Genomic DNA, 23,636 nt, shown 5'->3' with positions numbered 1-23,636 from the left:
TCTACTCCATTCTAGATAAATGAAAACTGGCAAGCTAAGTGAAAACTGGAATATTTGCAAAGGCTAAAGTCACTGAAGGGAAATACATGGAGTCTCCATTGAAGGTCAAACAACACATACCTTGGCCAGATGGCCACTGCATTTTCCAGTGTGTCCCACTGTCCTGTTCAACACTGTCATGAGGAAGGCACAGGAGCCCCAGGGCACTCTTGTGAGCTCACAGGGAATTCAGACACTACCTTTTCTGAAAACACATCAAGTCAGTGACAGAACCAGTCAGGCATAATCATTTCCCTTTATTTAATCACGTTATAGCCCCTGGATCTTTTTATATTTCACTAGGAGAAGGGAGATTAAGAGTAGGGCTTAACATGTGTAGGGTGCAGAAAGCCCACTTCCATTACCTGCCGTGGCAGAGGTATGAGCCTGACCCCTCAGTAGGATGCAGACTGTGAGATGCTCAAGGAGGACAGACTGGCAGCTGGTAGCTCACAAAGGAAACGAGATCAGGGAGACGCAGTAAATCCCCACCGCTTAGCCACTGCAAACATTATCTCTGCAACCTGGAGGGTTGAACTAGGCCTTCAAAATCCCTTAAGGAACTCTGACCCAAAAGACAAGCCAGGTGAACGAAACAAAAGACCAAAGATACCACACAGTACAAAATAGTCATTATTTATATTTTCAAAAAGAAAAAAAAATTAACATTTGGAAGTTCTCCCCTGTAGGAAGAGGGGCGAATTGGAAGGAACAGGACTGGCTCCTATGCAGGCGACAAGTCAGGTACGAACAGCTGAGCAATCGGGGCTGGGGTTTTTTTCATACAGCATTAATAATAAAATTTCCTTTCTTTTCTCTTCTTTTTGTTTTGTTTTGTTTTGTTTTTTTTTAGAAAAGGGGGAAGGGAGGAGAAATAAAATCAGAGAAAAATGCCAAAAAACATTTTCCACAATATCTAAAAACAGAGAACCATAGTTCTTGTCGAGACGGTATGAATTCTGGGTGAATTATTTTTTTCCAGTTTTCAACACCAATAAAGATTTTTTGCAAAAGCCATATCAGAACACTCATCTTCCAGATCAAATAACATCCTTCCCTTTTCGCCTTCACTTGTCATTTTTCATAAAGGGATAAAAGGATATATTCTGTTCTTGCAAACAGTAAGTGCTAACAACAAGAGAGCTCTTCTGATACTTGTATGGTGGTGAGGAGTTTTCACAAATATCCAAGTTTTAGCACAGTTGATGGACTGAAACTTCTCTCAACATAAATACTACTAGAATCCACAAAACGATTTTTGAGAAATTCTGCAAAAATCCTTTCTTCTTTCCTTTTCCCTTCTCTTAAAACTAAATGTCCTTTTTTTTCTTTTTTCCTTTTTGCTCCAGGCACCTGACGATTTGTTCTGCTCAGTCAGATGCAGACAGGTTTCTCCGAAGTACCACTGCTGGGATGTCCTCAGGGCCAGAGCCTAAACTGAATCCCCAGAGGATCAAACTCTGCCAGGCCAAAGGGAACACAGTGACGCAGCAACAGGGTTTTCATTAGGTTGAACAGCCCCGAGTCCCCGGCCCTTCCCTCCCCCCAGTCCCCCCAAGTTCATTTAGTGCTGTTTTAAAAGTCTGGGCCATGATGCAGTCTTTTCCCCCCACAGCAGAGTAAAAGCTCCACAGATTGCGCTGTCTACCTGGTAGTCAGTGGCAGCAACAGTGGCTGCTGCTTCTGGAAAATAAACGGAGTCTTACGACGGGCAGGATCTTAGGACTGCTTCAGGCGCTTACGTGGGGGTCCCAGAAAAGGGCACTGTGCTGAAGCCAGAGAGCGGTACGCCTCAGCCACCAAGTGGGGATGTGACACCACCATTGACTTCCACCCCGACGTCTCCAACACGTCCGAAGCGTGACTAGGAGAAATGCAGAGATGCGTTATCGAAGGAGGGAGTGCAAGATGGATTCAATAGCCACCCAGACAGCCTCATTCCCCAGAGTTTGCTGTACAGGGTGTCAATGCAAGAAACACATGCATGAGAATTCACTGGTTAGACAATGTGCAGACAGGTGACCAGTCTGTGGCTGTTGTAAGCTCTGATGACCAGGACTTGGAGCCACTATACTGTCAACTACTAAAGGTGAAGTGTTCCCCAGGCTCTTCTCTCCACTGTCAACGCTCTTTATAGTCACTGCTGACGCCAATGAGGAGAGAGCTCTAAGCTTCCACCTGGCTCTGCCACTGACTAGTCCTGTAACCACAGAGCAGAACATAGCCTGGGGCCTATTTGATTATCAGTAACAACCACACTTCACCCAATGGTTAACATCTAAAAAGCACCCAGCAAGTGTCCAGCACAGAGTGAGCACTCACTAGGACCAACATTTAGTGGTCTCTTCCCTCCTCTTTTGTCTCAATCAGTAACTGCTTTGAAACAATCTTACAGACTGACTTAGAGGACGTCCTTATGTCATTTCCTGTTTGGGGGCATTTTCTGGGTTGAACAATGTTCACTTATCTACCTGACAACTTCTTAGACCATCTCACCCCAGAACTGCTGTTGTGAGCGCTTTATAAGGCCTGCTTCTCTTCCTTGGGTTTTTTCCCAACTTTTGCTCCCCATCATGCCCCACTGAGAATTATTTCAGAAAGTAATATAGCCAGGTTATTTGCCATTTAGGACGAAGGAGCAGATCTACTAGACTGAACATTTCTTTCTCAAAACAGTATTTAACAACTTCATCTACTGATGATCCTGTCTCTTCTCCCCATTCCATAATGGACCATTAAATACATTTTACTCACTCATAAAAAACGTACTTCTGTTCTCCTAGAGATCTACGTGTCTTTCATTAAGCCAGTGAATGTGAAGTAAAGATGCTATCATTTGGGGAACACAGCTTTTTCAGGCCAGCAAGTTATCATTTTCATTAATTCTGATCAATACAAGGAAGTAAAATACCTCACTCACCAATCAAATTAGACCCATGAAAGCAAAACTATCTTCCACACAGGCAAGCTGACGGGAAAGATGAAAACTCTGTACTTACTACTAAAAGGTTAACGAAGCTTCTCGTTTATTTTATTCACTAATTCAAAGTCTTTCTTATTTCTCTAGCTATCCCAACTATATCCTGAAAGAACTTTGAAGATGCCAACTCACTAGTTGATGAAATCCACTGCCTGAGTTTTCAGCTGATCAGCGCTGTGGAGGTCCGCCAGGATGAGAATTTCTGCGGCGTTCTCCACGGAGAGGTTACTGCAGAGGGCATCCTCACACATGACCTTTAAACGCTCCAGGGCATACTGTAAAACAGAAGCACCGCTGTCAGAGCAGGAACAGCTCTGAGCCGGCCGCCACTGAGGCTGTTTTCTGCAGCTGTACCATCACGTAACTGGATACCTGAACAAAACTGCAGAGACCATGAGGCTACTACTGCAATTATAAAACATCACCATACTCCAAAGGCTGAAATGAAGACAGCTGAAATCACTGGCATAGCTGCCATTCCAGTTCTAAAGTCTACCTTTTAGAAACAAGGCCATATGGAGCAGACCCACATCCTCCAGTGTACCTGCCCCAACTATGATTCAAGGGTTTCTAGAACCATCACCACCTCCCCTTACCATGAGGCATTACTCTGCTTCAAGTCACCAGGGATATACCATTTGACATTTCTGCAATCCTTTCAGTGAGAGCCAGACGAGGGGGAAGCACAGTCCTTTCTACTTAAGCACTGTCACTAGCCTGGCAGGGTATCCCGACTGGCCCCTTAGGCTGTGAAAAGGAGTCCTGTGGTGACTTTCACCAGCATCTCTGCCACTAGTTGTTCCTGAATGAGGGTCAACCAAAGGCCGCCTTTTAAATAGAAAAGGATAAATGGAGTCCTATTTTATTGGGGTTGAGGTTAAGACTCGCAAGGTAGATGAACAAAGCAACAGAGACCCTGGATCCAGTTTCAGTCTAAAAACTTCCTATTTTCCAGGTAAAAGGATAAATGTTCTGGAAATGAAGGTCGAGGTTAATATTGGGCACATTTGATCTAGTTGATTTGTTTTGATGCCACTGTAATCCTTTCTCTCAAATAGGTTATGAACTTACTACTAAGGAACTTCAGGGATAAGGAGGAGGAAGGTATAAAAAGCACAAAATCAAATGTAATTAATCAGTTCACAGGAAAATGGTTAGCTCGGAGGGTAGCCACAGATTCCATAAAGGGCCTGTCTTGAGGGCCTCAAAACTCAGTGACATGATACTCCTCCAGGCTGAATCATGGCAATCAAACTAGGAAAATTGTATTTTTATGAATTCTGGGTGAGGAGGCATATCTGCTGGCACTGTGATCTCCTGCAGCAAAAAGAGAGTTTTATTGGTTTTGGTGCAGCTTTAATTTCTTACATTTGAGTAACTGGAAAGCAGTTTCCATGGAAAACAGGAATGACACTAGACAAGCAAGAAATTAGGTTTTTGTTTTAAAAGGCTGGAAAAGGTTGAGTAAATGTTCAGTTTTTATACAGTGCTGCACAGAATATTCTTCTTATCCTTTTTCAATATATTCTTTTAAAAGGACTTTTACTGTGAATAGCTCTGATCCCTACTGCATAATTAGACAAAAGTAGCCATTGTTATCCCTTGGGGGACAAAGTTTTTTTTCTTAATTATGCTTCTGAAAAACCTTCCTAATGGCAGTACTTACCCAAGAGATTGAAACTGTGTCTCCCAGGCCTGGCCAACGTGTTTTGTTTTGTTTTTGGTCTAATTACACATGTCCCCGGGAGACTGGGGAAACTCAGAAGAAGCTATTTCAGCCTTTTGGGTAAATTCTAGATGTTTAGATCCTTCCATGAAAGATTTCTTATTCTGTTTGCCTGAAGCTCACAAGGAGGTAAAGGTAAAAATGTTTTCAAATAAGCTTGGAGCAAAGACTGTCTAATGGGAAATTCTGAATGGAATTTGAAAACACACCCTTCAGTTACTTCTCATTCATAAATTTAAAACACTGTTATGATTCAATTGTTTTATCTTTTAAAACCACAAATTAACACACTGTACTGAAACTACCACCCTTGGAACGTCGGTGCTGGCTGATCCCCATGCTCTGTGCACTTACCGTAGGTTCCCAGTAGGGTCTCTGGCTGAGGGGCATAACTGAAAACCTAAGGAAACAGATGCCTAACCCTGACTCTGAGCATATACCACTGAGCCTCAGTATTTCTGTCTAAAAAGTGGGTCTTTCAAGGAGACTACTCATCCTTATGGGAGCTAGAAGATGAGGGGGATAAATGCTTGATGTGTAAAAGCACAAGTGAATGTTTCATTGAAAATCAGAGGGCAGATGAGGCAGAATCATTATAAACTCATGTTTATAAAAAGCAGGCACTGGGCTGTGTCTTCAACTTCCCCAGAGCTCACAGTATATATTTTCTTACTGTCTCCACTGAGAGCAACTTTCCTCTGGTCAGAACTGAGCTAGCCTGGAAGGGTATGGTCTGTTCGTATTGCTTAATTGTACTAATGAAGTCTTGAAAGGTGATAAGAAGGATACAGCTAGTATTCAATCCTTTTCATCAGGAGCATTGATTGGGTTTATATGCCTTATCCTCTACAAACACTCCAAAAAGCTGATCAATAAAGATAAAACCTCCACTGTAAACACAGGCACTTTCCTCTGTCCTCAGGGGTGCAAAGGGAGGTGGAAGGAGACTATTCTCACGAGCCAATCCTGGGAAGGAAGGCTCTAGCGCCCTTAGGTCAGAGCCAGCTTTGCCCTCACACGGGTGCTGCAGTATGACACAGGAAGAGAAGGCACTTTCAGCAGAGAACACCTTTCTCACAGGGTCTACTGCTGGCTGGGTTGAAGCCCTTTTAACACCCTTGCCCCAACACCCACCCAACACAACAAAAGCTTCCACGGGATAAATAGTGCCACACACACACACACACACACACACACACCATTGTGTTTTCTCAGACCATGGGGCCTTGGAGGACAGGTCACTGTGCTCTCTCTGATGTATCTACACAATGAAAGCCAGTTTCCCAAAGTGTGTTTTGGGGAATACTAATCCCCGGGGTGATCCTTGAGGAAAAAGATTCCAGCGTTAACTAAACTGGAGAAATCCCATCTTTCATATTCCCTTTTAGGAAACTCACCGTGCACATTAACATTTTAAAGGTTCTGAGAAATCCTGCAATGAAACAACACACAAAAACCCCACATGACATGGTTAAACTCAGTGCTTCATTAACCTTTACCCCAAGCTTATCTTGGGAATCACTGGCCCGTTGTTTTAGGTAATCATCATATCTCCTTGATTCTAAGATCCACATTTTTATTTTCACACTCTAACATTTCTCAAGTCAAAATGTATCTTACAATCAAAGTATACATTTACTGTAGTAGTATCTCTTTTTTCCCACAGAAGTATTAATCATCTTATAATGTTGAATATGATTTATTTTGGTAACTATTTAGGGGAAAGTTAAAAATGCTAACCAGGACACTGGGTAAAAGATTATCCTCTTATTGACAAAGTTTAAATAAAAGTTAATGAACTCAAGAACATTTTGTAAATTATAAAGCTAACTTACACATCCAAATGTTAGTATTATTTGAATCTTTAATGTCACTGTGGTTAAGTTTGAGATGGGGAAGAAAAGAGAGGTAAACGGCAAACTTATCCTTCTTTTCCATAGGTAGAGTGACCATATCATTTACCATTCAAAGCATGATACTTCTGAAAATAATACGGGTACTGTCAATAATTGTGTCGGAACACAAGTATAAACCAGGACTGTCCTGGCCAAACTAAGATACGCTCACCTTACCTACAATGCAGCATAGAAGCCCAGTCATGAAATTGAAGAGGTCACAAAACTCCTAGTCTTGTGATTATTTTTCTATTCTTATCTCACCTTGTCAGCAGCTGCCAGCAAATCATCAGCCATTTTGTCGAGGTTCGGAGCCTTCCCCGTGTAAATGAAGCACATCATTTCCTTAAAAACTTCAGGCTCCACGTCATTGATTTCAACCCGATTCTATGTCAGAAAAACCAAAAGTAAGAAACATTCCAACAGAACAAAATCCCTAAAAAATTTTCATGATTTTAAGCTCTGGTGAGGAGAGAAGCTTGTATCATTTCAAATCTAACATGAATGGAAAATTTCTCTTTGCCCTATTTGATTACAAATAAATAGCCTTTTCTCCCATTATATGTACCACCTTTGTTTTCTGAAATACAACAGCAAGACAACTATTATCTTTCATTTTGCACCTTTCTTTTCTTGAGTAGAAACACGTGTCTAATATCCTCATTCAAAACTTGGGATGATCTGCCTGGTATAGAGTGAGTTTACTTTACCTAGAATCCTTCTGGACCACCTCTTTCTGCTTTCAGAAAGTATCCTTTCAGGGAATTTGTACTCCATTTTAGTAACACAATAAGAAAAAATAATTAGGAAAATAAATCTGCTGCCAAATTGGAAAAATCATCTGAATCTAGTCACCTAGCTAAAAAGACGTATCTTCATCCTGTTACATACCTTCTTGCTCTCCTCCATTTCATGTTCAAACATGGCACTAAAAACTGGAGAACGAGCTACAAAGTGAAAAGGGAAGCAGACAGATGTGGTTATCACATTAAAATATCTTGGTTCTTCTGTTATGAAGAAGAGATCTTTTTCTTTCTTGTCCCACTGGTATAGGAAAGGGTCTTAGCCTCAAATTATACCAGAATTATGAAATTCCTTTCTTCTTATACCAATAAGTGAATAATTATAATAAATAGGAAATAGAAAAAGAAATAACTTTCAAAACTTTTTTTTATTAGCTCCATTTCAACTATTTATATTTCAAGGAAATTACCCAAATTACCTATGTTGGATAACAATGATAACCTCTGGGTAGATTTAGGGGTTCAAATGGAAGGCCCTTCGGGAGCTAAGTAGAATGTCCTAATACCTAGATTTTTCCTGGAACAATGACACCTACTTTCCCCACTTCCAGGGACCACACAGCAAGGACGTCAAGAACAGGGCTCAATGGCATCCATGGAAGTGCGTGTTTATGGCAGGTTGTCTGTCCCTCCAAGCCACACATTCTCAATAGAGATGACAATACCCAAGAGGCAAAAACATCTTAGCTATTACAATCATTTCTGGCCTTTCAGAACTCAACCCTACCTAACAAAATCTTATTCCTTAGTATTTAATGTCTCTCATTAGAGATAATTTAATTTTTTCCCTTAGGGATGGGGATAATGAAAAAAGGTTGAGAAACAGTGTTGTAGGTCATGCCCAATTCTAGGCTAATGAACAATATAAATAATAAGTAAACTTAATTTCAACCATGAAAGTAAAAAAATGGCTAAAGAACTCAAATTTTATCATGTTGCCCAATAATAAATCAGGGATTTTGGTGAAAGTTGAGACTAATCTCTACCTAAGAGAGGAAGAACAGATGGAATATATAGTAGGACTCTGAGCTAACAAGCGACTAGAACTTTGACCTGTTTATATCAGAAAGGACCAATTTTAGATCTGCCATTTCTAACCACATAATCGTGGGCAAATCACTTAACCCTCTGAGCTTCAATATTTTAATCTATTCCAAAGGATATTAATTCTCATTGTTTTTATCTCAGAAGGGTTATGGGCTAAACGCTACTGAATAGAAGCTGAAGACTAAAAGACTAGTGCTTTTAATAAAGAGGGAAGAGCCCAAAGCAGTGATATGCTTAGCCGGTCTTCAGTGGATAGACAGAGCTGATGCTACGAGAGTAAATAAAATCACCCAGAGAGAATAAGTAGAGTGAAAAGAGAACTGAGGCAGACCCTTTGGGAACACCAATGTTTAAATGGATAAGTAGAGAGGGAGGCCACACATTAGAAGTAGCAGAAAACCAGGAGAAAGAAGGCAAATAACACATGAATTAAAGAGTCCCTCAAATTTAGGAACTAGCAGGTCATAGAACTTTGGAAAACTGCTTTCACTGCACAAAGGTGAACTGAGGATAAGTGGGAGGAAAAATGTAGAGACAGTGAATGTGCTAACTTAAGAAATTTAGCTCTGAAAAAAGAGAGAGCTAGAGAGAGAGAAACTAGAGGGAGAAGCTTGAGTCTGTTTACAGGCTGAGGGTAAATAGGCAATAGGAGAGAGAGAGAAGATACCAGATAACAAGGGTGTAACTGGCAGAGTAACGCTTCTGAGAAGGCAGCACGGGATATGAAACAGAAGTGGAAAGTACAGTCTAGACGCTTTGGACACAGGGAAGAATACCCCCTCCACTGAGAAGGCAGGTAAGGTGAGAGGCAAGAGCTGAAGGAGAAGGGCTTCAATTTTCTCTTGGAAGAAATAGCAAGGTCATCTTTTGGGAGTTGGAGATTAAAGGAGAGTGGTAAGTGTTTGAAGTACCTATTGTTGAGAAAACGAAAGGGAGCTGACTAATTGCTGAAAGAGTTTGTGGAGAGCCCAGCTGAGCATGGAGACTAACCTAACAGTTAATGACTTCCTTCAGCAATACTCACTAAAATCTAGTTGAGGGAGGGAACAGGAAGATGGTTAGAGTGAGCCAGATTGAGGTTTTGCCAGGTGTGTATTTTAGAACAACAGAGCTTGAGGGTCTTGGTAAGAAATTTATTGCCTGAAGGTTCATGCGACTTCCTCTTACATCTTATGGCCTGAATAGAAGTTTGTGGCCGACTGCTATGCTTTTATGTGAGGTAAAGCCAGTCCTGCTGTTACTTCCTCCTCTGTGTCAGTCTTTCTGGTCTTAAAGACAAAGGGCCTATAATCAGAACAAGACACGATCCTCCTTGTCACTATGTATGGAAGACAGGGCTACGACCCCCCAAGGCTGGGGACTTAGCTAGATGGTGGTTTAGTCCTGAGTCCAGAATCTTCTCTGTCACATCCTAAGCCCCTGTCTAGGGACTAATACCTGCTCTTAACCAGTGTTTTGCATTTACTCTCTAGGTGGGAAGGCAGTCAATACATATCATCATCCATTCCTTGAAAATGGTGGCTTAAGTCCACTATATAGAGGAAAAACAGAAATACCATTTTGATGGAGAGTAGCCTTTTTGGTTATGACAACTAATGTCACCAAAACATAAAAATATATTTAGTTGCAATTTTTTTGCATTAGTTCACAAGGTTGAAGTTATTCAAAAGGTGATTATGCAGCCACTGTTTTTCTTTATTCCACCCAAACTAACGCTACCCATGAATAAATACCAACCTGCTAAAATAGCTTTGTGAGCCTGGAATTCCTGGCCAGCAACACACAAACAACAGTCTGTGAACCGGGAATTCTCCCACAGTCCTCCTAACTCATCAGCCAACCGGCACTCAGGAACCTTCACCATATTCATGGTATTCTGGCCAGAAATGTTGACGGAATCTTGCACCACACTCACCTGTGAAAGACAAGGAAACATAGTCCAAAGCTTTTGTTTCCAGGAATCTTTTCCCAGCAGGAAGAGAAATGACTTTTACCTCATTGCTACAGTGCATTCAGATACTGTTAGTCATACTTTCTTGAAACCACCTTCACAGATCAAAGCTTTATCCTCTGGATCAAATAATTGCCAATCTATCACAATCATAATTACTCTACACCACCTCAGGACAATGGGGTGAGAGCCCCACACACCTTCCCTCCAAATTCTAGTAGGCTCCACTTCCCCTGCCCTGAACACCTGGGCAAAGCCACAAGGAGGAAAAAAACTGACAGAAACAAATGTTAAATCTCAAATATTTACCTTATTCTGCCTTAAGCAAATGGTTAAATACAAAGAACCCCTATAGAAACTATCATTAAACTCTCTAGAGAGAAAAATCTAGTAAGTGGAAGGAAAAAGCACTTCACTTATTTTAGTTATGTCAGGAACTAGAAAATAAAATGCAGCTTCCATAGGGCTTGGTAAATAATTGGTACTTCTTCCCAAATGTTAATTTAATGAGAGGACTGGGCTTGGAAGATCTTTCCGGTAGTGACAACTGGGTGGGTATCCCATGCCATTTACACACTTACTCAGTCATTTGTGACAATGAATAAAAGATGGCTGGTTCCAGCCAGGCATGCACTTATAGTTTTGGAACCGAATGATGACAGCAGGCTTAAAGACAGATGCAACTTGCCACTAGGGCTTCAGCAGCAGCAGGTTTTAACCAGCTGAATTACCAGTTCAGCCTAGATAAAAACAAGGTACCTTCTAGACGGGTCAGTGAAAGTCAGATAAACTTGTCAGGATACCAAATACAAGGCTTTATAAATCATGTAACATTATAAAATAAATCTAAGTTACCACACTGAAGGTAACCCTCAGATTAGTCTCCTGCCTAATAACCACTGCTGTGCTTCATCTCCTACGTCATCTTAGGTTAGAAATGGTAACATCAAAGCAGAATTCATAAAATTTGAGAATCAGCTCCCTACTCTTGCTATCCCTACAAGGTAGGTGATAAAGACAGCGCAGGAACAATCCTAAACGACCCAAATTTCCTTTAACCTTCACGGTGCAAGTCATCCTTTAAATGCAGTCATAATCCCTGAGGCAAAGTTAGTGCCCCATCCAAATGACCCGTAGTCCCTTCTGTGCAGGAGTGAGTGAGATATTTACTATCAGGTCAAGGAATTTATTCATTTGTTTAAAACAAGCTGTTATGGTCTTGAGCAACACAGCAGCCAAGTTAATCAATTATGAATGTGCTTAGCATTGGCAGCACGTTTATCAGAGCCCGATTATAACGTTATTTTAATAGCCCGAGACCCAGGACAAACCACCCCAGAGAGCCTCTCTTGTCCTGCATTAAGACCTCTTATTTTGTTCACTCACTCACTCACTCACATTAACACCCTCACTTCTTTGATATATTAATACCAAAAGTAGAAGTTGCCTGTTTCCAGTTATAGCCTCAAAATATAGCTGATTGAATTAAATTACCCACCCACCCCCAAAAAAACGGTAAAGACCAATTAAATCCAACTTTCTCATAGAGAAAGGAATCTCTTGGGATGGCCAGAGAACCGAATGGAGAATGTTTTTGGCACTGAGTACCTAAGCTTGAATTAAACCAGGCTGAAAAGAGCCCAAAGTCATTAACACTTGATAACAATTTATACACTGGGTAAAATAAATTGGCAAGAAATAAGGTGAATTTCAAACTATGGTTACCAGTAGACCCTCTGCTGGTTAGATACACGCTTGGTAATAAGTGGGGCCCAAAGACCGTGCCTACTCTCGCTGGGACAATTCCTCTCTCTAGACACAGAGAGGAACAGAGCAGGAAGGAGAATGTACCTTTACTGTCTGAGCCAGACTTGTTCTGTAGATATACGGATGCCTGGAGTCTCTAGAGCTCTGAATGTCTGGCACCTCTTACCAACATTAAATACGCTTAATTAAAAATAAATTTTAAATGGCATTCACAAATGAGTCTACAGAGCCCAAACTTTTAACTTAGAAAGGAATTGTTTTCCTCTGCAAATGATGATGCTAAAATGAAACCATTCTGCGAAAAACTAAAGATTATTTTAATGCCTATAAAATTGACTATGGAGACTTATTCAGAATTACAGCTAAGAAGATGACGTGACTGTGACATTTATGTCATCTGTCTTATAAATGACTGCATGAAAATGTCTCAGGAAGGCTGTATAACCCTCTAAATTTTAAGTTGTAAAAGGGCCTCATTCTTAAAGTCAATTCCTTTTCTTCAAAAAGAACATTTCATAAAAGACTAAAGATTGTGCCAATTGTACATTTTATCTAAACATAGAAAGTCAAAATAAAACCAATGGAAATATATTTAACTTCTATATAATTAAAACAATTGAGAAAAAAATAACAGACTGCATATAGATTGTTTATATAGATGCAGCCCTATTTCTAATAAAAAACTAGCAATAATCTAAACGTCATTCAAGAAGAGAATGAATAAACTGTTGTATATTCCTATAACAGACTATTATAGAACACTAAAAATGAATGAACTATAGTTACATTCACAATATAAATTTTAGAAACAAAATGTGAAAAGAGCCATACATTCTGACAGCATTTTTATAAAGCTTGAAATGAACCAAACCTAACAACATATTGTTCAGGCATACAACTAAACAAGGGAATGATACCATATAATTCAAAATAGCTATTTATAATACCTCCCGAGTGGGGAGACGACGAGTCTAAAGGATATGCAGGTGACCTGCAAGGTACTGGTCAAGTTGTGGGGTTGGGGTGTAGGTTTTTACTACAGTATCATGTTTTACAACCTATAATAATAAGGTTACATATTACATCACCATTTTTATAGGTCAAGAACAATCAAATATTGGCATTTTCATACAGTTCAACCAATACATCCAAATAATCCACTAATAAAATGATGAAAAGAAAAAAAATGAATGGACTCATATTTAAAATTTGGCAAAAATCGCATTCCCAGGCTTTGAAAGGATATTCTATGTTTGAAAGGAAAGGAATGTTTTAAGAGTTAACTAGTGCCTAGATATTCCATACTTCTTACCTATGGTATTTCATATTTCAACTTTAAATGCAACATTTAAAAAGAAGCACTGGGATCTTCTATACGTCAAAGGCATACAATGAAGGTGGGATATACACATCTTTATTACTAACAACTACTTGTTTTCAACATAAATAAATGGAGAGAAGGGTCAACAGAAACTGAAACTTTTCATGTAGATTTTCTGTGGTCCAAATTATTAAATAGAAAATTAAAAGAGTAAAGCTTTCATGATTCTCTGTTTCAGTATCAAAATATAATAAATACTGTTCGTTAAGAAAACTTGGTCGAGCCCGTGTTTCCCTGGGTGAATGGCATTCAGCAGCCCCACTTAGTGCAGTACAGCAGACTAGAGCTGGAAAATAGCTGACATGGCCCAGACACTAATTTGCTGCACAATGTTAGGAAAAAATTACCTGACCTCCCGAGGTACAGCTTCTCTACCCAGTAACATGAAGTGAAGAAAACAGAACTAACATAACTCGAAGGATTGTGATAACAGAAGATTCAGGGAATGCTTTGCAAATGCTTCCAAATACATTAACTAAGCAATATCAACTTGGAAGAACTGCCAGATTGCCTAATAGACAAAAATATCTCTGAGAATTGAAAGTGAACCCAGTGTGGCACATTATAAACAAGACCACCCATTTGGCATTTTTAGAGTTTGCAATCTAATTATCATTTAAATATTCATTAACAGTAATGCCACCGAAATGAAGCCCAAACACACAAATGTGTGATTCTCAGTTTTGCACCTTAGGATTCCCTTTTGCGGCCTCTGGGAACATCCAAAAGAAAAATAAAAATAAAAAAAATTCATGAAATAACTATACTTATTACATCACAGAAGTGTCTGGGCCAAAGGCTGAGTGAGGAATGGAGCAGTGGAGTATTCATAATCTAAATTTGTATGTGGACATCAACTTCATAGAAGCCTCTGAATGAAAAAACAACGACAAAAAACTAACTAAACCAATAATAAATAAAATATAAATATGAACTAAATAAACTTGTTTATAAATATTCCATTGATAAAAGGGAACAAGTCAAAGGAATAGAATTTGCACCAAAGAATGATCTAGCTTCGTAAAGCACTAAGAACTTAGATGAGCTGCAGACATTTTTAAAACCCACACATCCAACACACACTCCCACGCAACCGTCTTGCAATGCTGAATGCTACTAAGTCCACCGAGGGCTTTGGAATAGAAACGAGTCTCACTAGGCACAGGCCCAAGGATGAGAAGCAACACTCAGCACCTGTGGCCAACAGAGAAGTGTGAGAGGAACAGATGGCATACCTGGTCGGATGGTAAGAAACCGATGGCATCAGCAGAACCCAGCAGACGCTTGCTTCCCTGTTCAACATCTCCTCATTTCCAAAGCGTCATCTCACTTCCCTTCTAAGTCAGTAAGGCAAATCTAAACTTAACCACAGGATTTCTCCTAAGAGAATTTCACACGGGGAAGCAAAGCGGGAGAGAGTGCCTTGGACTTAACCACAGGATGAGAGATTGCCAAGTGAGGGCGGAACAATTGGTTTCCAAATCAAGAATGTCAATTCAGGGGTTGGAGCAGATCAGGGGAGAGGGGGAAGCATATGAGAAAAGGCTGGATCCACTGTGGACATGAAAATTGCTGCAATAAAGGTTATGGCATTGCCTAAAACACCAGACGCAATATTTAGAGGAGATACCTCTTTCTTCATAGAACAGTTCAAAGATTGGCTTCCATTTCCAACAGAAATTAGAATTGCCACTATTTTTAAATTTTTCTGAAATTTAGGTTTTTAAGATAGGTAAAGATTAAACTGATGGGCTGTTTAGGTAACACCTAACCTCAAACAAAACCACCTGTTTTCATTTCTTCACTTGGGCAACTGAGTATGTAACTAGTTGAATTTATATGGAATTCAAATGTCAAGTTCATAAGACCAAAAAAAACTGCACTAATTTATGCATTTATATAGATGTCACCACATTAGTCTGTCCTTCTTTTACTTATCAATTAAAAAGGAGAGAAGGTAGCTATTATGCAAACTGCATTTTATGTATTCAGTGAGGTATTTTAATAAAACTGTACCTCCAGAACTTCCTAACCACCAGGCACTATTCTATGGGAATATTCAATGAGCTGTGACTTAGAAAAGCAGCCAGCTACTGCTGGCCAGGCCTTTTCTACAAAAGGGCAAGATCCCTAAGGGACCCCCTTCCTGGCCGCACAGGTGCTGACATGCCCTTGGAACTGTCATTAACTCACAGTGCGAGCCTATTTGACAGCACACTGGTAGTCAGGAAATGTGCCTGCACCCTACCCTCTTCATGAAAACAGTGGTCATTCTCATCAAGTGGTGCTGCTCAGGAAATGGTTCCTTGACCACACAATGTATAGGAAACACATCTCAGTTGACTGGAGGTTTTATTCAATTATTACACTGTGAACTTATGAGTATTTATAAATGTATTGATAATAGCATGAAATGATTTATTGGTATATACTCATTAAAAAAACCACTTTCCAACTCACTTTCGGTTTGGGAATTTTACTTCAAGGCTTCCCCTGTAAACCGGAGAAAGGCTCTTAGGTTGCTGGTGAGAGGACTCGCCTAATTGACTACAGATAATTCGCAGCTAACTATGAGTTAGAGAGCTTTACATACCTCTGCTCAAGAAAAAAGCGTTCTCATCTTCCTATTTCACAATTCATTTAGCAAGACAAACCAGAGACATTCAACTCCTGGTAAGTCATCTATTAGGTTGGTGCAAAAGTAATTGCAGTTTAAAAGGTTAAAAATAATTGCAAAAACCGCAATTACATTTACACCAACCTAATAGTTCAAAGAGCAAGGAGAATAATAAGTGATTGATTTTCAAACATATGTGGACTTTATAGTCAAGAAGAAGCCAGAAAGTTTAAGGAATAAACATATGTACCTAGTTGCTAGCCATTTTCTTCAGCTTGAAGTGACAGTCCTTACAAATGCTACCTGAAAAAACCCCGCAATGAAAAAAAAGCCAGAATCCTAACCCAAGCGACTCAAAAATCATACATACCAACACAGTGCATAAACGTTTTTAAGAACAGTCGCCAGTGGAAAGCTGACATGCCCAACAACCTTGAAACCATGGCACCGTTTTCAGTCAGTCACATCAATAATGTTTGCACAGCACCACTCCACTGGGGGTTTTTCTCCCTCCCCAGCCCTGCTCCAATATGCGTTTAAGTCCAGCACTACCCATCAGGCCAGGGCAGTGCTCGCCTCACAGCGGGGTAGAAGGACTCACCTCACAGAAGAGTGTAAGCTTGTCATCGGGGAGAAGCCCGTTGGCCTCATCCAGGAGAAAATCTCTGCGGATGAATTTTTTGAATCCCCAGTCTTTGCCTTGCACAAACCTATATGCCCGCTGACTCTCTGGGAGAAAAACAAAGCCATATTTAGGGTTACTCAAGAAACCAGCTCAGATCCACAGCTTGTCAGAAGTTGCTGGAGGTGCAAATGAAGACTCAAACGAAGAAGAGAACATTTACCCATAGCTTTGGTTTCTTCTCCCTTGGCATTCAGGATGGAGAATTTGAATTTTGCCCGAACTTCACTCTTTGGACAGCTGACCAGTAACAGGTAAAGTGACAGGTAATCTTTGCTTTCTTCATCTAGCCCTTTTGGGTTTACTCGCAAACACCTGCCCAAAACACATAGGAAAAAACAAATACGTAGAAAGCATCCATGTTTATAGGCTCGTGAAGTAATACAAGGGAACTAGAACATCAGAAGCAAGAGAGGGAGATGTTTAAAAAACAAACAAACCCAGGCCCTATACCAAGAGATTCTGATTCAGTAGAATAAGTACGAGGCAATCACTTTTCTAGAGCAGCCGGAGTCACCTTTTAAAAAGTAAATAAGAAAAACAAAGAAACATTTTAGAATCTGGCAACATACCCCTTATATCTCTGCCTTTTTTCTCATAATCTCCCAAGTCACTCTTTTCTCCCCCTAAAATCATTTTAAAAGTCAGCCTAGTTGTCTATTCTAATCCTCAATTTCAGGAAAGGCAGACCCTAATTTTGTGGGGACTCTGGCGAAACCATGAAAAAAAATGTCAGTGAGTTCTATAATATCATCTTGGGAGAGAAGAAGTATTCTAGAGAAATATGTAAATAGTATCTATTCTTTTACAGATATTTTATTAATCTGGCAATAATATTCTAAGATTAAAGTAAAGGAGGCAGTATAGAGGAAGCATAGATAAATGGGTAACTCCCATTACCCTGGGTAGAACTCCAAGCTAGGCTTCTAAATAGTCAGAAATGCCAATCTCAGAAATGCAGAATTACCAATGAATCAAAACGAAATTCAGACTGAATAGGTTCAACTGAGTTAAGTTGTAAATGTCATTAGTTGAACTGCGTGTGGTTCAGACATTGCTTCTACCATATACGATACATAGGCCATATGTAGCCTTAGGCCTTGCCAGTGTTACAGCACCTCTTTCAAACAGGTGGCCCAATCCAGTGCCTCTCTAGGGAGCGCATATGCCACTTACATCACTAAACATTGTGCTAAAGATGTGGATTTAAATACAATGCCTAAGAATAGGCATTCTCTCAGCACCTAGTAGTGTGATGCCTAATGCACACAGCCAATAAATGCTAAATGGAAACTGTTTAACTCTTCAGGGGGTTATCAGAAGTCAAAACTGGTGGTTCACAGACGTGTGTTCTAGTCTCTGCAGTGAGCACATGGTTGTATCCTTAGCTGCCTGCTCCTCCTCAGGAGAACTCATGGTTTGCATGGGACTGACCCCCACTCCCAGATCGTATTCCTCTTGCCACAGGGATTAACTGAGGAAACCCAGACCTTAACCAGTCAGCATATTAATTTTTGCTCCAAAAGACGCATTAGAACTGATGGTCCGGCCAGGTCTTATTTTCGGGGAAACATGGTAACATATTCTGGGCCACACAGTTAATTCAGAGCAAGCTCAAAGACTTCTGTTGGGTGGTAGTGGGTTCCCCATTACTAGTGGCAATCATCCTTCAACCACAAGAGGCATTAGACTTCAGATGTCCAACAGTGTGGAGAGCGGGGCGGAGCAGAGAGATGGAGTCCTTAATCTAACCACTGGGCTGCTGGGTCAAACTAAGCTTGAAAACCATCCTACACCCTACATTCCAGTTACACAAGCAAAGAAATCTTTATTGTTTAAAAACAGGCAATTTGAAAGTCAAGAGATTGTATGTTAAAATCTAGATTTCTTGCTTTTTTGAACAATCAGAAGATCTGGCAATGGTCAGTCCTTATTCACAAACCGCGATAGTCAGCTAGAGCTGAGGAGAAAGACACTCACTAGTTTGCCAAGAGGTCAGCACGTACACCAGACACGGGTATCATTTACACTGGCCCTCTTGACTCATTTACACCTGCGTTTATGGGCCCTGGTATACTCATTAACTGAATTCAACAATACCCAGTGAGCACCCGTGTGTACCAGGCACTGTTGTAGGCACTGGGGAATACATTCAAAAGAAAGCAAAGTCCCTGACTCCGAGGATCTTACATTCCAGGCAATCTCCCATAAAACCAAGCAAAACAGGCGACTGTTAGAAAAATTTTTATAGCTAGATGTATTCTTCCTCACCATTTCAGTTTATCATTGGCTCCTGATGAAAAGGTTGAACTTTTAATGACTTCACCCATTTCCTCCCGGCAAAAGCTAAAGTTATTGATGGTCCACATGTAGGAGAATTTCACTACCTTGATCTGTTGATAGAAAACCAGGAAGTAATTACAAAGGACGAGGGCAACCTGAAAAATAGGCTGAAGTTCAGATCATCGTTTCCCCTCCCTCTCGCTACATGACCCCCCACACACCCCAAAGAAGACAGCACCATTTGGCCAGCATGGAGGCTCAGCTTTTTCTCGCCTTTGGTCCTTCATCACACTTTAAGAAATATCACAGTGACCAACTGCTTTCATAACTTTTCTCAGCTTCTGAGAAACACTGAATGGAAAGTGAGAAAAACATGGACAGGGTTTGGAAAGCAGATGATAAAGCCATACCTAAAATGAGCGGCTCAGAGCTGTGTTTGACAATGGAGATGCTGACGCCACTACCTGGGGTAGTAAATCTCAAACCTAGTTTCCCTTTGAGTTGCCCAACAGAGGAACCCATTTCCATCAAGAAGGATGTATGCTGATCTACTTTCAAAGATTTCCCCTTTTCAACCTCCAGAGAAAAACTCCGGCCTAGGGTGTTCAGATTCTACTTGGAGAACCAAGGAATGGAAAGCTGACAAGTACCTCATCTATTTGCTATTTGGTAGTTACATTCCAGAAAAAGCAGGAAACCCAATGTAGAAAGAAATCTTATTCCTTTCACCCACCAAATCCTGTAAAGATGCAAGCTTTACAGGGTACAAACATGAACTTACCTGCGTGTAGCACCAGCTCTCAGCTACAGGGCCACTCGACATTTCTGCCGGAGGTGGAGGACTTGGAACCCTTGACATCGCCAGTTTGAAGGTTACACGAGATTTCCAAAGTCAGGGGACAAAGACTGCTATTCTCTCTTCACCCTGGTTGATCCAAGAAGCAAGAGTGTGTTTCAGATTAATTGTCAGATTTATGGCATACCATCCTATTTCTGTTTGACCTTCCAGAGACTAGAAATTTTGTCTCCTGCCTAGAATTCTCTACCTGTATCATTCAAATGGCTCCATAGCATTCCAATCCCAAATTTATATGTTAACCTCAGAGAGGATCACCTAATCTAATCTAGTCTCCTACTCATAATTATATCACCCTATTTTAATCCTCTGCACAATATTTACGTTACCTTACCAAATGAATGTACTCAAAGGGCATGTAAAGTACACCCAGGGAAAGGCTGCCTGAAGAGAGACGGCAGAAGTGAATGCCACACACAACTTTGCCACTGGCTCCTTCACTTGGGGCACAAATACTCTCCTCCTGAAGGACAATGACCTTGCTACCTCTCTAACTGCTGTCTCATCTTCTCCTACACTAGTGCAAACTAATGAAGAGTAGGCTTCTATTCCTCAACCAATTATTAGCTGCTCTCTTGAACAGCAACATTTACCCCTTTCTTAGATGTGTTCCTTTCTCTGCAGCATTAGAGATCTCGCCATCGCTATTCAGTTTTCCAGAATCTTCTCTTTGCTCTTGCCCTGTTTCCTGATCATTCTTTAATCACTTTTTGTTGGATTCTCTTCCTCCACTGTTGCTCCCTTCATTTTTTTTTTCAATCTACATTCTCTTTCATGACAATTTTATCCATCCCAACAGTGTCAAATTTCTGCCTTTATACAAATATTTCCCAAATCTCTTTAACTTTGACCTCTCTCGTAAGGCTCCGACCATTTTCAAATAGCTGCTATACATCTCAGCAGGTGATGCAGTAGCAAATCAAATCCAACTCAAAATTCTCCCCTCCAAGGCCTTTCTAAACACAAAAGCCATTCAAAAAATTGGTGAATTTGGTCTCAATTTTTAAATACCATAAACAAAGCCAAAAGACAAACTGAAAAAAAAGCTTGCAACACATGACAAAGGAATAATTTTATTAATATATGTATTGATATATAAATTGTTTCTACAAAATCAAAAAGGCTAACTACCCCATAAAAATATTGTTTACAAAAAAGAAAATAAAATTGCTCTAAAACATCTTACACCTAACAGACCAGCAAGAAAAAAAAATGAATCAAACCATGTATGAGGATATGGGAACTCTCATACACCGCTGGTGAAGCTGTAAATTTATACTAATTTACAGTCTCAGTTAGTAAAAAGTATATTTTGGATAGGAATTTGGCCATATCTAGTGAAGTTGAATATCCGTGTACACTAAGACTTAGTAATTCTACGTTTAACTATAGTATTGTGCCAGCTAGTGGTTGTCAGACTTGAGAGAGCATCAGAATCACCTGAGAAACAGATTGCTGGCCCCACCCTCAGAGTTTCTGATTGGCAGGTTTGGAATGGGCCTGAGAGTTTGCATTTCTAACAAGTTCCCAGGAGATCCTGGGAACCACATTTTGAGAACCTTTGTCCTAGAGAAACTGCATGTGGTGTTCACAATGTGGCACTGTTTATAACAGTGAAAAACTAGAAACAAACCGAGTATCTGTTAAGGAGGAGAAGTAACTAAACTGGGTTATTTGCATATCATGAAAAACTGTATTTCAGGATTTAAAATTAATAAACTAACTAGATCTATAGCACCATGCAGATGAGATCAAACACAATGCTAATGCAGAAAAGCAAGTTTGGGGATGTCACGTGTAGTACTTTATGCAAATTTAAAATTATATAATATTTACAGACATATGCATGCATAAGTAAAAAAGAACACTGACAAGCTATGTATCAGATTCAAGATGGGAGAGCAAGGGAGAAGAATGAGACTGGGAAAAGAATATAAGACATTTCAAGTTGATCTCCCATATTTCTTTAAAATAAGGATGATCTGAGGCAAATATGACAATACAAACGTCTGTTAGTTTGGGATGATAATTACTTGAGTGTATATTATTCTTTGTACAGTTTTGCTTTATTTTTTTAAATATATTAATTGTAGGAAAAATGTTAAGGATATGTTCCATTATATCACACATTGTCTGATTTATAATTTCCAAGGGAGAAATTTCTTTTCCTGCATACCTGGTTTGTTTTCAGCTATGGACAGACAATATGAATCTTATCATGTTGCCCTGTTTGCTTGGCTACTAGGAAGCCCTGAGACAAATTTGTGATCCATCTCTTGAAACTATAGCCTTATATGCTTAGTCTATATAGGTACATATGCTCTTTCTATAATAGTTTTATTACTTAATGTTGTTATTCCCTTTGCTATAATTCCCTCAACTGATTACTCTTTTATATGTTAAGCAGTTTTAGAAACTGCCTCAAATCATTTTAGAAAGAGGTGCAAATGAATATTTTTAAAAAAATCACTCAACTTGCACACATTCACTGACTATAAGTAATAATCATGCAGGGGGATTAATAAGATATAGTTGCACCTTCACAGAGTAATAATACCACTGGTATTACCAGAGTCCCCATTGGTTTCAAACACTATTCTACAGACATTTACAACTAAAGCATCCCATGTAATCACAGATGGAGTTAACACATGATGTGCTATTTCACTTAGCTAGCAAACGAAGCACTGCAGTGGCATTTGAGCCTCCCTGGTTCATGCAATTCATGATTCCATAACATCAAGAAGAGAGACCAAACGTTACACTTGATCACCTATGATCAAAGGAGGCTTACATTTGATGGAAAACACATTCTCACAGAACCGTTTATTTGTCTAGTAATGAATAAATGCACCTCAGACAGTTTTACAAATCCCAGTTACCACAGGGGCCAGAATGAAATTTCAAAATTCCTACTTTATGGGCAGGTTGGCAAAAAAGATGTGAATTTTACACATTAGCTAAGAACATAAAATTTGGCTCTGGAGGTGTGGAGTACAGGCTCAGCTCTACACTTAACAATCATAAAATACTGGTTTGAATTTATTTTGCAGTTAAAAAAATACTTCAAATTTATTTAACAACAATTTAAGAATTCTCTAAGTCTAAGAAAAAGACAAATTAAAAAAACAGTTTATTTTAATGGCTTAATTGTTGCTACTGAACCCATGGTCCATTATTACACCCAGAAAAAAAAAATACTACTTTGGTCTTGGCCATCTTTTTTCTTTTTTGCTTCTCACTTATTTTTTAGCCAAGTCCTTTTTTTTCCTTTAAATAATATCACCTTTCTTGCATTTTTTTTTTTTTTTAAATGTACAACCCAGCAGCTCCGAGGACTGGAGAATAAGCCTTAAACTCTGAGGGCTCTAACCACACAACCTGCTGAGCGGGAAATTGACTAGGACAGCACAAGTCTAATTAATTTCACTCATAGCAGGTACCGTGGACAAAGTGTTCATCCGCAAAGTAGCCTGGTGTTACATGAACTCTTCAGCGCTTCATGCCAACTGCTGCAGATACCCAGCGGGAAAACAATGTCAGAAAAGACGTCTATTTGAGGATCTGAAACGTCATGGTTTGAGAATCTTTATAGGAGACAACTAGCAC

The 23,636-nt window shown here is 39.8% G+C and overlaps 1 protein-coding gene across 2 annotated transcripts in view; it reads right to left on the bottom strand.

Moving 5' to 3' along the window:
- Positions 1-659: 659 nt before the first annotated feature.
- Positions 660-23,636, bottom strand: part of SPOP (speckle type BTB/POZ protein) — a 62,814-nt gene continuing 39,837 nt past the window's right edge. For both annotated transcript variants that reach the window (XM_019740625.2, XM_019740626.2), the window contains 9 exons: positions 19,953-20,096; positions 19,160-19,281; positions 17,052-17,203; positions 16,808-16,935; positions 10,228-10,405; positions 7,532-7,587; positions 6,905-7,027; positions 3,152-3,294; positions 660-1,903 (listed from right to left, as the gene is read on the bottom strand). In XM_019740625.2, the coding sequence (XP_019596184.1) occupies positions 1,759-1,903; positions 3,152-3,294; positions 6,905-7,027; positions 7,532-7,587; positions 10,228-10,405; positions 16,808-16,935; positions 17,052-17,203; positions 19,160-19,281; positions 19,953-20,030 (1,125 nt within the window). In that variant the 5' untranslated portion in view covers positions 20,031-20,096 and the 3' untranslated portion in view covers positions 660-1,758. The remainder of the gene's footprint in view (positions 1,904-3,151; positions 3,295-6,904; positions 7,028-7,531; positions 7,588-10,227; positions 10,406-16,807; positions 16,936-17,051; positions 17,204-19,159; positions 19,282-19,952; positions 20,097-23,636) is intronic.

Source organism: Rhinolophus sinicus, linkage group LG15 (genome assembly GCF_036562045.2).
Source record: "Rhinolophus sinicus isolate RSC01 linkage group LG15, ASM3656204v1, whole genome shotgun sequence".
In the NCBI taxonomy this organism is placed as follows: Eukaryota; Metazoa; Chordata; class Mammalia; order Chiroptera; family Rhinolophidae; genus Rhinolophus; species Rhinolophus sinicus.
This window is presented reverse-complemented; position numbering and strand designations above follow the sequence as displayed.